This window comes from Nicotiana tabacum, chromosome 3, assembly GCF_000715075.1.
Source record: "Nicotiana tabacum cultivar K326 chromosome 3, ASM71507v2, whole genome shotgun sequence".
In the NCBI taxonomy this organism is placed as follows: Eukaryota; Viridiplantae; Streptophyta; class Magnoliopsida; order Solanales; family Solanaceae; genus Nicotiana; species Nicotiana tabacum.
Genome location: NC_134082.1, coordinates 197,360,054 through 197,374,655, shown reverse-complemented (window position 1 = coordinate 197,374,655; position 14,602 = coordinate 197,360,054). Strand labels below are relative to the sequence as shown.

Here is a 14,602-nt window from a genome sequence, read left to right as displayed (position 1 = left end):
ATTAGAAGCCATACATATCATCACATGGTTAAATGTAAAGAGAAACTACATATGGTAAGTAATGAAATGTAAGAAGGTATGATTATCTTATACTTGTCATTCCTTTAAAATCGCATATGCACACAACTTAGTACTACACTTGTATTGCATAAGCACATATTAATATTACATCTTTTATATCACGTGAATGGAATAAAATTTTCGAAGTTCTATATGTGAAAATCATAGTAGCAATTAATTGTTGATATGATGCATGTCATGGTAACCAAGGATATTTTATATAAATTGTCCTATATTTATGTGTTAACTATCTTCAATCTGTCCTGCCGCTTTAAACATTTTCTTTTACTTGGATGAATATTTTTTTTCCTTTTGGATTTTTACACTTGCATATAGTACCAAAAAAAGGAATAAAAAATAAAATAAAATTGGTCATACTGATTAAAAGCATAAATCATCTTGAAGAAAACAAGAAATACTTCACATCTTTATCTAGGTTGATTAATTACTTCTTTGAAGTTTGGAAAACAAACCAGCTATTGAGAAAATATACTTCATAATTTATGGTGGTATCATTTGAAAGCAAACAATGATTAGTATGACTACTAGAAGAGGTATTTTTGAGTATCCATAACCTACTTGATATTTGCTACTGACTTACCATTTTCAAGTATTTTATATGAATGATGCACAAGCTACAACTGGTAAGTTGTTACCTATAATGTCACTTTTCAGGTAATATAAATGCTGAATTTATGTATTAGTACTATATATGTGTTGTTACCTATATGATATACTTTTGATAAATTTATTCACTAATTGCCTGGTTGAATTGAGTGAAAGGAAGTCATGGCGTTAAATCAAATCCAATAGGTAGGGTATACCCCGAAAACAATAATATTTTTGAGAGAGACTCAATAAATATTATGACAATGATTTTATGATCCTTTTAAACTCTAATAGAATTTAGAAGAAATATTCTGACTACAAACAATTGTATTTCATATAGATGCTACAAATAATTAATAAAGCTTTATGTTGATTTGAGATTTGTACACTTATTTAAGAAAGCAAATTTGATTTGCTAAGTTGCAAATTAGTTGTGTATAACTTTCTTGGCATGTGATTGAAATTAAGGCTTGAGAATGAATCTCAGTATTGTTTAGCCTATTATGCCATTAATTGAGGATAAGACATCGGGATCAAGTCTTGATGCTCCATAATGATAAGAGTTAGGTTTGAATCCCAATTTATTATGACCTAACATGTCTTTATATTGGTAAGACATTGGGTTTGGGTCCCAATGTACCATATTGATGATATAATAATGACTAAAGAAAAATAATATATTTTTCATGAAAAGGCATGAAAATTGTCCCACTTGATTTGCTCCATTCTTGAAGTGAATGTGATAACAATGCATAATAAGTTTCAATGAAGACAAGTGGTTGAACAATGAACATAGGCGTTCCAAATATCAAAATAATAATAATCATCACTATGATCATAAAAGGAAAACAATAAGGGTTCTCAAAATAGTCCTTCAAAATGTGAAGGCATGATTATGATTCATTCCTTGAAGAGAATGTGACTTATGATAAGCATTGAGAATGCAAACCCATTCCTAAAGTTGAATGTGGCAATATGTGATAAAAGCAATGAATAAAGACATGCAATTCATGATTATATGAATACCACACAACTCACCTCTAAGGGAGATTTGAGTAAACTAAAGAGAATAAATATTATTGTGTGGTTACATGAATATTTCATTGGTCGCGTACAAGTGATATGCCAAATATTATTTTGCCATGCTTTATAAAAGTTATTAAAGGCAAAATTAAAGCAAGAAATAATTTTGCTTATGATGATTTTGACCATGACAATTTATTATGATATAATTTTCTCCGTGAAGGAGACATTTACCATATGAATGGTATGATAAAAGATCTTGTAGTACAAAAGTTGTTAAGAACTCCGGAAAAACTAATTTGTTACTACCCGGATGAATAAACTTATTCATGACATTGATATTGTAAAGTCTCAAAAGAAACTTTTTGAGTTTCAAATATATAAGTCAAAGTGATTGGCATATTGAGACTATAAACGAAAGGAAGATTGAATATCTTCATATTTCTATAATCATACCGGGTAAATATGAAAGGTTACCCGATCTTCTTTCTATTTGTACTACACAAATATAAGCATGATGCTGGAATCATATGCCACAAGTAAACTAGAGATTTACTAAAATAAATATTAATTGGCATGACCGCTTGACCATATCGGTTCAATTATGATGCTAAAAATTAATTAAGAATTACATTGACACATATTGAAGAATAGAAGATTCTTCAAGAATTCTCTTGTGCTGCTTATTCTCATGATATACCAGTTAAAGGTTGGGATTGAATCCTTTGATTTCTGGAAGGAATAAAAGGTGATATATATATGGGCCCAGTCACCTGCCATGTGGATCGTTTACTATTATATGATTTTAATAGATGCATCTATTTTATGGTCACATGTGCATTTGTTATCAACTTGCAGTTTGGTTTTTGCAAGATTGCTTGCTCAAATTATTACAGCACAATTCCAGAATATAAATTATGATGATTTATCTTAATAATACTGGTTTAAATCCAAGTTGGTTTAGCAGAAATTGTATGCCTTCAATTATAGCTAAATCATTGGTTATGAGAACAAAACTCCCAAAACGAAATTTGGTATGAGATTTATTATTTAATATACAACAGCACTTGTACGCATCTAGCCAAGTTATAAAAATTTCTCCCTATCACAATCGGTTCAGGGTCAGGAACCAAATAATTTCTATATAGAAATATGGATGTGCTATATGATTTAATTATGCCACCAAAATGCACAAAGATGAATTCCCAAAGATGGTTGGGAAATGTGTTGGTGATCCCAACATTAGGGGGAGAAAATGGGCAGCTGAGAAAGTGATACGTGAAATGAATTATTATGAATACATATAGATCCTCGTACAAGAAAATATAAACTTGAAGTTCAAGTGATAATTCATTTACAAATTATTGCCAGACGCATTTGTTGACCCAAAGCTAAATGTCATATTTCAGCTGCTAATGCTCCAAATAGAATAAAGTCCATGAGGGACAGAGTCTATGGCACGCATGAAGTGTAACAGACCAATCGGTTCCAAAGATAAAACTCCTTGAAGAAGGAGAGGGGCAAAATGGTCATAATAAGGAGGCAAGTGCTCTAGAAGAGCACCACGACATAACACTTCGTAAGACCTCATGTGAGAGGCTCAGGTACCTGAAAATAATGAGATAAAGAGATCTCAATAAGTTATGTCTTTATTGTGTAATAATTGAACCGATATAAAATGATTGTCGACGATACTGTTAACATAATGTAGTGCTTAATATTATTAATATTGACGAGGATCTTGAGCTCAAATCTGTCATGAAATTTAGACAGATAAAAGATTGGCCAAATAAAAAATACGCAATGAAATTAACTTCACTTGAAAAATGTGAAGTTGGACGGATAGTCCAACACCTGAAAGTATAAAGTCAATTGAGGTATAAATGTGTTCTTGTGCGAAAGGTTCAAGTCGATAGACATAAAGACGACTTGTGGCACAAGAAAATTAGTAAATATCCTCACATTGATTATATGGAGACATGTTCTCTTATAGTGGATATTGTCACTTCAGGTTTTAATCTGGCAATATATGAAAAACTTGATATGCGTATAGTGGATATCGTTGAAAGATTTAAATTGTCTTGGAGCATATTAAGGTTTCCAAGAAATTTATTAAATAAAGTTTCAAAAATTCTTATACGGATTGAAACAATCAGAGCCCATGTGGTATAATCGCCCGAGAGAATACTTGTTGAAAGAAGGGTATAAATTCAATTTGTCCTTGTGTCCTTATAAAAGGATATGGATTTGAATTTGTTATAATCGCCATGTATGTTGATTATTCAAATATCATTAGAACTCCCGGAGAGCTTCCTAAAGCAGTAGACTGTTTAAAAAAAGAATTTGAAATGAAAGATCTTGGAAAGACAAAATTTTGTCTTGGTCTACAAATTGAATATATGAAAGATGGAATTTTTGTCCTTCAATCAGCATACACTAAAAAGATTTTAAAGAGCTTCTATGTGGATAAAGCACATCCATTAAGTACCCCGATGGTTGTGAGATTACTCGATATAAATAAAGATCCACTCCGACCTCATGAAAATAATGAAGAGCTTCTTGGTCATAAAGTACCATATCTTAATGCAATTGGTGCGCTAATATATCTTGCTAACACTACAAGGCATGACATAACTTTTTCAGTTAATGTCTTAGCAAGATATAGCTCTGCTCAAGGAGAAATTGTAATAAAATCAAGCACATATTGCGTTATCTAAGGGGGATTACCGATGTGGGCTTATTTTATGGCAATGATTGCAATACCGATCTTGTTGGTTATGTCGATGTGGAGTATTTATCTGACAAACACAAGGCTTGATCTCAAACATGTTATGTGTTTACATGTGTGGCACTGTCATATCTTGGCGATCGACTAAGCAATCAATCGTGGGTACTTCTTCTAATCATGCTGAGATAATTGCTATTTATGAAGCAAGTCGAGAATGTATATGGTTGAGGTCTACTATACATCTTATTCGAGACAAATGTGGTTTGAAGTGTGATAAACTACCCACAGTTTTGTATGAAGAAAATACAACATGCATAGCCCAATTAAAGGGAGGATTCATAAAGGAGTTAGGACAAAGCACATTTCACCTAAATTATTGTTCACACATGATCTTCAAAAGAATGGTGATATTAATGTGCAACGGATCTGTTCAAGTGATAATATGGCTGATTTGTTCACCAAATATCTACCGGCGTCAACCTTCAAGAAACTAGTGTACAAGATTGGGATACGAAGGCTCAACGATGTGAACTGATGATCTCATCAGGGGGAGTTAATACGCGTTGTACTCTTTTTCCCTTACAAAGTTTTGTCCCATTGGGTTTTCCTAGCAAGGTTTTTAACGAGGCAACCAAAAGGCTTATTTCTAAAAATGTGTACTCTTTTTCCTTCATTAGGATTTTTTCCCATAGGGTTTTTTCCTAATAAGGTTTTAACGAGGCACATTATTAATCGACATCCAAGGGGGAGTGTTATGATAAAAATCAAAATATGGTGGATGTCTACTCTTCCTCCATGATCTTTCTCTCAAATGGTTAATGACATATTCAATGACATATTTTCTATGTTCAATGACATATTCCATGACATATTTTCTTCACTTTTCATGTCTATATAAAGGCCTTGTAATAGATAAGAAAATACACACAATTTAAGAAGAAAATCTCTTCCTTTCTCTCTATCTCTATTTCTTGTTCATGTTTTACCAAATTGTCTTTATTTCTTGTTCATATTTCACTAAATTGTTTTTATTTCATAATAAAATTAGAATCTTTACATTTTTGCGTTTGGACATAGATTTGGTTGAAACTTGGAAAAAATGAGTTTTTGAAGATGAGATGAAAAATGGTTTTTGAAAGTTAAAATTGTATTTGGACATGCATTTTACTTGAAAAAAATTTGAAGTTTTGTGAGTAAAAAACTTCAAAAACTACTCTAAAGCTGTTTTTGGGATTTGAAGATTTTGTTTTTAGAATTTGCAAAAAATGGTTAAAATCTATAAATAAATATATATTTGAAAACTAAATTTGAAAAAAAAAACTCCCAAATTTTATGGTCAAACGGGAGCTTACTTCATTTTATTTTCTTTAGCATGATAATGATATTAGCTGAGTTTAAATGAAGAAGTAAAGATTTATACAACTGATATCAATTTGTTTAAGACTCAAGCATTGTTGTTGTTGTCGTCATTAAAATCTTCGCACATAGCACCAAAAAGAGGTTCAGTGTTGTTGACATAGAAAAGCCCCATATGACTGAGGATCGTCTTCATTCTCTGAAGAAGAAAGATATCCTATCTGATGAAGAAGAAAGGATCAAAGGAAATGAAAGACAGAGAGCAGAGTGTTTTCGGAGTTAACAAAGTTTTATTATCTATGCCCGATATTTTGTTTATTAGTAGTGTCACACACGTGGCTCAATCTCAGCCTTAGAAGTATAATAATGGGCCTTTTCTCTCAGCCATTAGATATGAGGAAAGGCAACTATATGTTGGATTTATTCTAGAAAGATCCAAGTATGTACTTGGCACATGTGTGCACATAGTAGGGAATAAATCTGTTATACAGTTACATTACAGTGGATAGGAATAGTACAAGTGTAAATAGGATTTTATTTTACACTTTTCTTTTGTATCAATTACTTGTATATATACAGTCTTGAATGATGAATACAATCGGTGGAAAATTCTCACATTTCACAGTCTCTTTCTTTCATGGTATCAGAGCAACAATAGCTCGATCCATTTACAATCAACTATCAATCATTTTCTCTGTTCTTTACTTTTTATTTCACCTTCAGCCATGACAGGAACTGAACCTTCACCCACCCTTTCTCTAGCTGGTTCGATCAGTAGTGGAGTCACAACAGACACAAACCATCCTTATTTTCTGCATTCATCTGATGCACCAGGAATGACTTTGGTGAACTCACCATTTGATGGAAGAGGATATCCAGGTTGGAGAAGGTCTGTTTTGATTGCTCTGTCAGCCAAGAACAAGATTGGCTTCATCAATGGAGTTTGTGTTGAGCCAGATCTGGGATCTAAGGAACATCCCCAATGGAGCAGAACAAATGACATGGTCACTTCTTAGTTGCTAAACTCCCTTTCCAAAGAGATAGGAGATAGTGTGATTTACTCAAAAACTGCACAAAGCCTTTGGAACAGCCTTGAACATAGGTTTGGGCAATCAAATGGGGCCAAACTCTATCATCTGCAAAAGGAAATTGCAAAATCAGTGCAGGGAAATAGCAGTATAGCAGGATATTTCACAACACTCAAAAGTTTGTGGGATGAACTGGACTCTCTCAACTCTCACCTAGGGTGTACCTGCAACTGCACATGTCAAGGGAAGACAAAGATGGCAAAGTTCTTGGAAGATCAGAGAATTATTCAATTTCTCATGGGTCTCAATGATTCATATGCTCAGGCAAGGGGACACATTCTAATGATGAACCCACTTCCTAGCATAGATCATGCCTATTCAATACTCTCACAAGATGAAGGACAGAGGGAGATATACCTCAGCCGTCATTATCCAACAGATGGAGCAACATTCATGGCAAATACACAGAACAAGATCCCACAAAGAAACAACAATCAGAAAGGATGGAATCCACCACAAAAGTATGGTAATCAACAGCAGAAATTCAAGGGAAGAAAGACCAAATTCAACCCTAATGTGAGCTGTACTCACTATATGAGGACGGGGCATACTAGATCAGATTGTTATAGGTTGATAGGATTCCCTGAAGATTTTCAGTTCACCAAATCAGGTAACTACCAAGGAGTAATCAAAGGAAATGTTGTGATGGGAAATTAGGAAGGAGCATAAATGGAAGTCACTCCAAATGAAGCAACTGGGAACAATCAGACTCAATTCTTTAGCAAAGAGCAGGTTTCAGAACTAGTGAATCTGATAAAACAGGTGCAGATTGGAGGAGCAGAAAATACAGGAATAGAAATTAATGTAAATGCAGTGGCTGGTACTATACTTAAGTATTCTGGCACTTGTCTTGCTGCTTTTAACACTAAGACTTGGATAATTGATTTTGGAGCTTCAGAACACATGTGTTTTGATTCAAATTCTTTCCTTAGTTTGACACCTCTTTCTATTCCTTTACACATTAGTTTGCCTAATTCTTTTCAGTTACATGTCACACATATTGGAAGTGTTTCTATTCAGCCTGATATGACACTTAACAGAGTTCTTTATGTTCCCTCTTTCAGATATAACTTACTGTCTGTTCATAAGCTATGTGTCCAGTTCAGTTGTTCTTAGAATCTCACTTCTAGTGCATGTCTGATGCAGGTCCCTTTAATGAGGAGGGGACAAGTTTTTGGTGAAGTGAGGGATGGTCTGTACCTGCTCCAGCCAGCTAGTATAGAGTCTAGTTTTCTACCTAATCAAAAAGTAGTTTCAATTCCAAAAGGAAGCAATTCCACCCTAGTTTCTAGTCCTGTTTCTCTTTCAAAAGCTATGTATGCTAATACTATTTCAGATGTAAAGGATTGGCATGTAAGGCTTGGGCATTTGCCCTTTCAAGTAATGAAGAAATTCAATTTCATTCATTTTCCCTCAGATTTTGATTATGTGTGCAATGTCTGTCCTCAAGCTAGACAAACTAGGATTCCTTTTCCTATCAGTCAAATCAAAACTTTTGGTGTTTTTGATTTAATTCATATTGACACTTGGGGTCCTTTCAAGAACACAACATATAATGGATTCAAGTATTTTTTAACCATTGTGGATGATTACAGTAGGGGAACTTGGACTTTCCTGTTAAGTTCAAAAAGCAATGCATTTTCAGCATTAAAATCTTTTCTAAGCTTGGTGAAAAGACAGTTCAACAAGAAAGTGAAAAAGAGTAGATCAGATAATGCACTAGAATTAGGGACAGGTACACAAGAATCCAGTTTTCTACTTGAACAAGGAATCCTGCATGAGACTTCTTGTGTTGCTACACCCCAACAAAATGGGGTGGTTGAAAGGAAACATAGACATCTTCTTGAGGTTGCAAGAGCTTTGATGTTCTAGTCTAATGTTCCTCTACAATACTGGGGTGAGTGAATTTTAACCTCTACTTATTTGATCAATAGGTTTCCCTCCAGAGTTTTAAAAGGAAAAATACCTTATGAGGTTTTGTTTGGTAAGCTTCCCACTTATGAGAACCTAAAATCTTTTGGGTGTTTATGTTATGTGTCCACCTTGAGTTACAATAGAGGAAAGTTTGCTCCCAGGGCAACCAGTTGTGTTTTCTTGGGATATACTGCTCATCAAAAAGGGTATAAGGTGTTGGACCTATCAAACAAAAGAATGTTTGTCTCTAGAGATGTTAAATTCCATGAAACTCATTTCCCTTTTCTTACTTCTACTATGCCTTCTGTTCTGCCCTATTTTCCTTCTAACCCTTTCATACCTGATACTTCTCCACAAGTTCTTGCACCATCTATCATAACTCCAAACTTATCTTCTTCAAGTCCCTCTTTCACTCCTGACAGTTATCCTTCCTCACCAGTTGTCCAACCAGCTGAACACAATTCAGCTTTTCCACCTCACCTAACTCCTCCAACTCCTTCACATAACTCTTCACCAATCTCCACTTATCCCTCTACTTCCTTACCTAAACCAGCTGTTTTAATTCCTACTCTACCTCCAGCAATTAGAAAATCTGACAGGGTCAGTAAACAACCAGCCTACTTACAGGACTATGTCTGCAGTTCCATTATTCTTTCAGACCTGACCTCTACCTGTTTCACTCACCCTGCCCAGCCTAATGTTTTCTCTTTGGGAGCATTATCCCTCACTAATCAAAAACTCTACCATTCCTTGTCCACTATCTCAGAACCTAACAGCTTTGCTCAAGCTTCCAGTCACCCAGGGTGGAAATAGGTCATGGACGCAGAGACTGTTGCACTTGAATTGAACCACACTTGGGATGTGGTAGATTTGCCACATAGGAAAAGGGGTCTACCTTGTAAATGGGTATACAAGGTAAAACATAATTCTGATGGGACTATAGAGAGGTTGAAGGCAAGACTTGTGGTTAGGGGAGACATACAAAGAGAAGGGATAGATTATTCTGAGACTTTCTCCCCTGTAGTTAAAATGACCACTATTCGATGTCTATTGATAGTAGCTGTCAAGAAGGGATGGAAGGTCTCACAACTTGATATCAATAATGCATTTCTACATGGAGAACTACAGGATGAGGTATATATGAAGTTTCATGCGGGTGTTTCCCCTCCTAAACCTGGCCAAGTTTGTCTTCTAAGAAAATCACTCTATGGTTTGAAGCAGGCATCTCGCCAATGGTATGCTAAACTTGCAGGGGCTCTAAGTTACAAGGGTTATTCTAGTTCATTAAATGATTACTCTTTATTCTACAAACAGACAGGTGCCCTATCATCTATTATTGTTGTCTATGTAGATGATATACTATTAACAGGAGATGATGTCACAGAAATCACACAGATTACTGACTTCCTGAGCACAGAGTTCAGAATCAAACATCTAGGGGACATTCATTATTTTCTGGGCATGGAAATTCTAAGGGGAAAACATGGTTTTATCATTAGCCAAAGACAATTTAGAATCCGAGGGTTTTCTGGAAACAACCTCTTTATCCTTTCGGTGTAGGGGTAAGGTCTGCGTACGTTCTATCCTCCCCAGACCCTACTAATGAAATTCTGTTGGATTGTTGTTGTAAACTGAACCTTTGTCAACAGTCAAGTCCAAAATTAGCATCTCTTTATTTTGGACAACGAAACAGTTAAATGCAAAAAAGGTGTTTTATTTGGAAGGTACGTATGCACCCCTCAAATACTAGATAAGGTTATAATGAGTCTCTGATATTTTCCCTTGTCTTCTAAGCGGTCATCACCTTCAGCTCCTGTAATCTCATCCAACCTTTTATCAGTAAGTTTTTTATTGTACTCCAGCGGAGTGTAGGATGGCTTGGATGCACTCAATCCCAAATATCTAATGAGTTCCAATGCATATTTTCGTTGATTCATTAAGATTCCTTTCCTCGATCTACTAAACTCAATTCCAAGAAAGTACATTAACTCTCCAAGATCTTTTATCTTGAAGGCTATATGCATGTTCTTCTTAGTTTCTTCTATGATCTTCAGGTTGTTTCCAGTGATCAACATATCGTCAACATACACTAGAATAATCACAATATTGTTTCCCTGCTTCTGTGTGAACAAAGAGTAGTCTAGACTGCTTTGTGTAAATCCTTGTGCTTACAGGGCTTCTGTTAATTTTACATTCCATTGTCGACTTGCTTGTTTCAATCCATAAAGGGATTTGACAAGCCTACAGATTGTATTCTCCCCCTGGCTTGCAAAAGCCTCTGGCAATTGCATGTAAACCTCATCTGGTAGGTCACCTTAAAGAAAGGCATTGTATACATCCATCTGATGTACATGTCATCCTTCTGTTGCAGCAATCGAAAGCACAGATCTCATAGTCACAATCTTCACAACTGGAGAGAATGTTTCATTGTAATCAATACCCTCTTGTTGATTGTAGCCTTTAGCGACAAGCCTTGCCTTATATCTTTTTATGGAGCCATCTACTTTGTGCTTGATTTTGAACACCCATTTACATCCAATAGGCAGCTTCCTTGGTGGTAGAGTGACCAGCCGCCATGTTCTGTTATCTTCTAAGGCCTGTATTTCAGCTCTCATAGCTTCCACCCAAAGTGGATCCTTGCAAGCCTCCTGAAAGTTTCTAGGTTCCACATCAGAGGTGAAAGCAGCTATGAACTATTGGTAATGGAGTTGTACATTAGCATAATTGAGTGAATGATGCATAGGATAAGGTAATGCATGATCATAGTTGACATTGGTTGTCACATAATCTGTCATCCAATTAGGAGTCTTTTTGTCCCTAGTTGATCTTCTCAAAGGTTCTGACACAGCAGGAGGAGAGAGGACTGAACTATCTGGACTTACATAATGTTGTGAATCAAGCTCAGGACCCATATCAGGCAGGGATTCATTGTCAATGACTTGTATGGAATCACTTGCAGCTTCTGTTGGAAATACTACATCATTATGTGCTGTAGGAATGTCTTCTATGTCAGGATCATAAGGTGCCCCATCTGGAGTGTGAGAATAAGCTAAGTCATCTGGAGAAAATAATGGACACTGACTATCCTTCTGGTGTTTAAAAGGAAACACATTTTCCCTAAAGCTTACATTTTTGTTCACAAAGAAAACATGATTAGTTAAATCAAACAAAATATAGCCTTTGTTGACTTCTGAATATCCCATCATAACTGATGCAATAGCTCTGGCTTCAAACTTATCATGAACATTTGGTCTCTTTGCAAAACAGAGGCATCCAAGTATTCTTAAATGATCCAAACTAGGCCTTTTGTGATGAAACAACTCATAAGGTGTCCGTCCTTACAGTGCTACAAAAGGCATTCTGTTAATCAAGTACACAGCTGCTAACACACAATGACCCCAATATTTCAAAGGAATTCCTCCTTGAAACATTATAGCTCTCCCCACTTCTAGAATGTGTCTGTGTTTTCTCTCTACTACTCCATTTTGTTGAGGAGTATAAACACAAGACCTTTGATGTATAATTCCCAAAGATTGAAACAATTGAGAACAGTCTGAATTCACAAATTCTGTGCCATTATCAGATCTTATTACTTTGACATTCTTACCAAATTGAGTATGAACCATTCTAAGAAAATTCTTTAGTGCCACAATAACATCACTCTTGTGTTTCAGCAAATATAACCAGGTCATTCTAGAATGATCATCAACAACTGTCAAGAAGATTTTATTTCCATTAAAAGTTTGTACATGGTAAAGCCCCCATACATCAATATGCAACAGATTAAAGGATTCAGTAGTTCTACTATTACTGATATTGAAAGGCAACCTGGTATGTCTTGCTAGAGGACACATCATGCATTTATCAACTACAATTTTACATTCTTCCTGGGACAAGCACAATAGCTGCTTTATTGTCTTGACTGAGGCATGGCCTAGTCTTTTATGCCAAAGCTCAATGTCTACCTTTTCTTTTACTGCATTCATCACTTTAGTTCTAATGTCATCCTCTCAGCAGGTGTTTGTGTGAGCCAGTAGAGTCCATCTCTTTCTCTACCAATCCCCTTGACCTTTCCACTGTAAAGGTCCTGGAATATACAAAAATGTGGAAAGAAGCATATTGAGCAACATAAAGCTTTTGTGACTTTAGATATGGACAGCAGGTTGTAGTTAAACTCTGGTATATATAAGACATTATCTAAAATTTCTTTGTCGAGTATTCTACAAGTACCAATATGTGATATGTTTGTTTTTCCTCCGTTAGGTAAGTGTACCTTTCTCTTATCAGAATTTTCTACTTCAAGTTTGTTATCTAGCATAGTCACATCAGAAACCATATGATTTGTAGCTCCGGAGTCAATTATCCATTCCTTTTTATTTGAGTTTACCAGAAATGCTTTGATTTTACCTGCCATATTAGCTGAAGTCTCACCCACACTGTCCTTGCTCAGTAACTTGAGAATCTGATTATATTGTTATGGTGTGAAATATGGACCTCGAACAGCATCATCAGGGGAACACTTATCAGCTTCATTGATATTCCCTACTCCTGTGTCCTGCCTTTTATGATCTTCAATTGTAACATTGTGAGCCGCAACATTGGCTCCAATTTTCTTCTTAACCTTGAAGTCAGTGGGGTAACCTATCAGTTTATAACATCCTTCACGAGTGTGACCTTTCATTTTGCAATAGTCACAGTATAGATTGAAATTTCTCCTTGGCATTTGCCCTGGTCCTCCCTTCATAGTCATCAAAGCTGTCAGTTTTCCTCCTTCGTTTGTGCACAAATTGTTTGTCATACTACGTTGACTTTCTCTTTCCATTAACATGGAATAAGCTTTGTTGATTGTAGGTACTGGAACCATCATGAGCAGCTGACTCCTTGCTTGTTCATACGATTCATTCAGTCCCATAAGAAACTGTAAGAGTTTCAACATTTCCATGAAGACAACAAACTCTCTAGATTTAGCACAATCACATCCTAGAACAGGTGCTAAGCTATCAAATTCAACCCACAACAGACGCAATTTTGAAAAATAACCTGATACAGAGCTGGTTCCCTGTCTGATTGTAGCGATTTCCTTATGGATCTGGAATATCCTTGAACAATCGATTTTATCAAATCGCTCCTTCAGGTCTAGACAAACTGTCGAGGCACTTGAAGAATACACAATTCCACTGTATAATTCCTTTGACACGCAATTCATAATCTATAGGACAATTGCGTTGCATCTCTCCCACAAATCAACCAAATTTGAACTATAATTCTCCTTTTTGCATGTACCGTCAATAAACCCTAGTTTATTTCTTCCTAGGATCGCAATTCTCATTGCACGACTCCATATGGAGTAATTTTCTGGTCCGGTCAATTGGAGAGAAATTAGGACAGTACCTGAAGTATCTGTGGCATGCAAGTACAGCGGGTGGTTGTGGCTTAACTTTTCCTGCACTGTGTTTTCAATCGTTGCATTCGCCATTGATGAGCTTAATGAAGAAGATGATACAGAATCGAGTTACGAAGATCTAGCTAGCGAACGCTATGCTCTTATACCATATTAACTTCTATGAATTGAGGCCTAGAATTATGGTGATGAAGGAAATGTCGGTGAGAGGAACAAAATTACAGAAATGAAATCTGAGAAAATGAGCTCTATCGCTCTCAACTTGGAAGCTACAGTATATATATACAATACAACTGTCTCTAACTAACTAATTGGTCTAACCATAATTAACTTGTGACCAATCTACACTAACTCTATTTAAGGTTTAACTCTAGCATATTTAACTTCAAGTAACCTCATTCTCAACACTTTACGATATGAGTG

General features: G+C 35.6%; 1 protein-coding gene across 1 annotated transcript; it reads right to left on the bottom strand.

Moving 5' to 3' along the window:
• Positions 1-13,252: 13,252 nt before the first annotated feature.
• Positions 13,253-13,984, bottom strand: LOC142178547 (uncharacterized). Its single transcript, XM_075248306.1, has one exon. It carries the CDS (start codon positions 13,982-13,984, stop codon positions 13,253-13,255), a length of 732 nt encoding a protein of 243 aa, XP_075104407.1.
• Between the last annotated feature and the right edge of the window lie 618 nt (positions 13,985-14,602).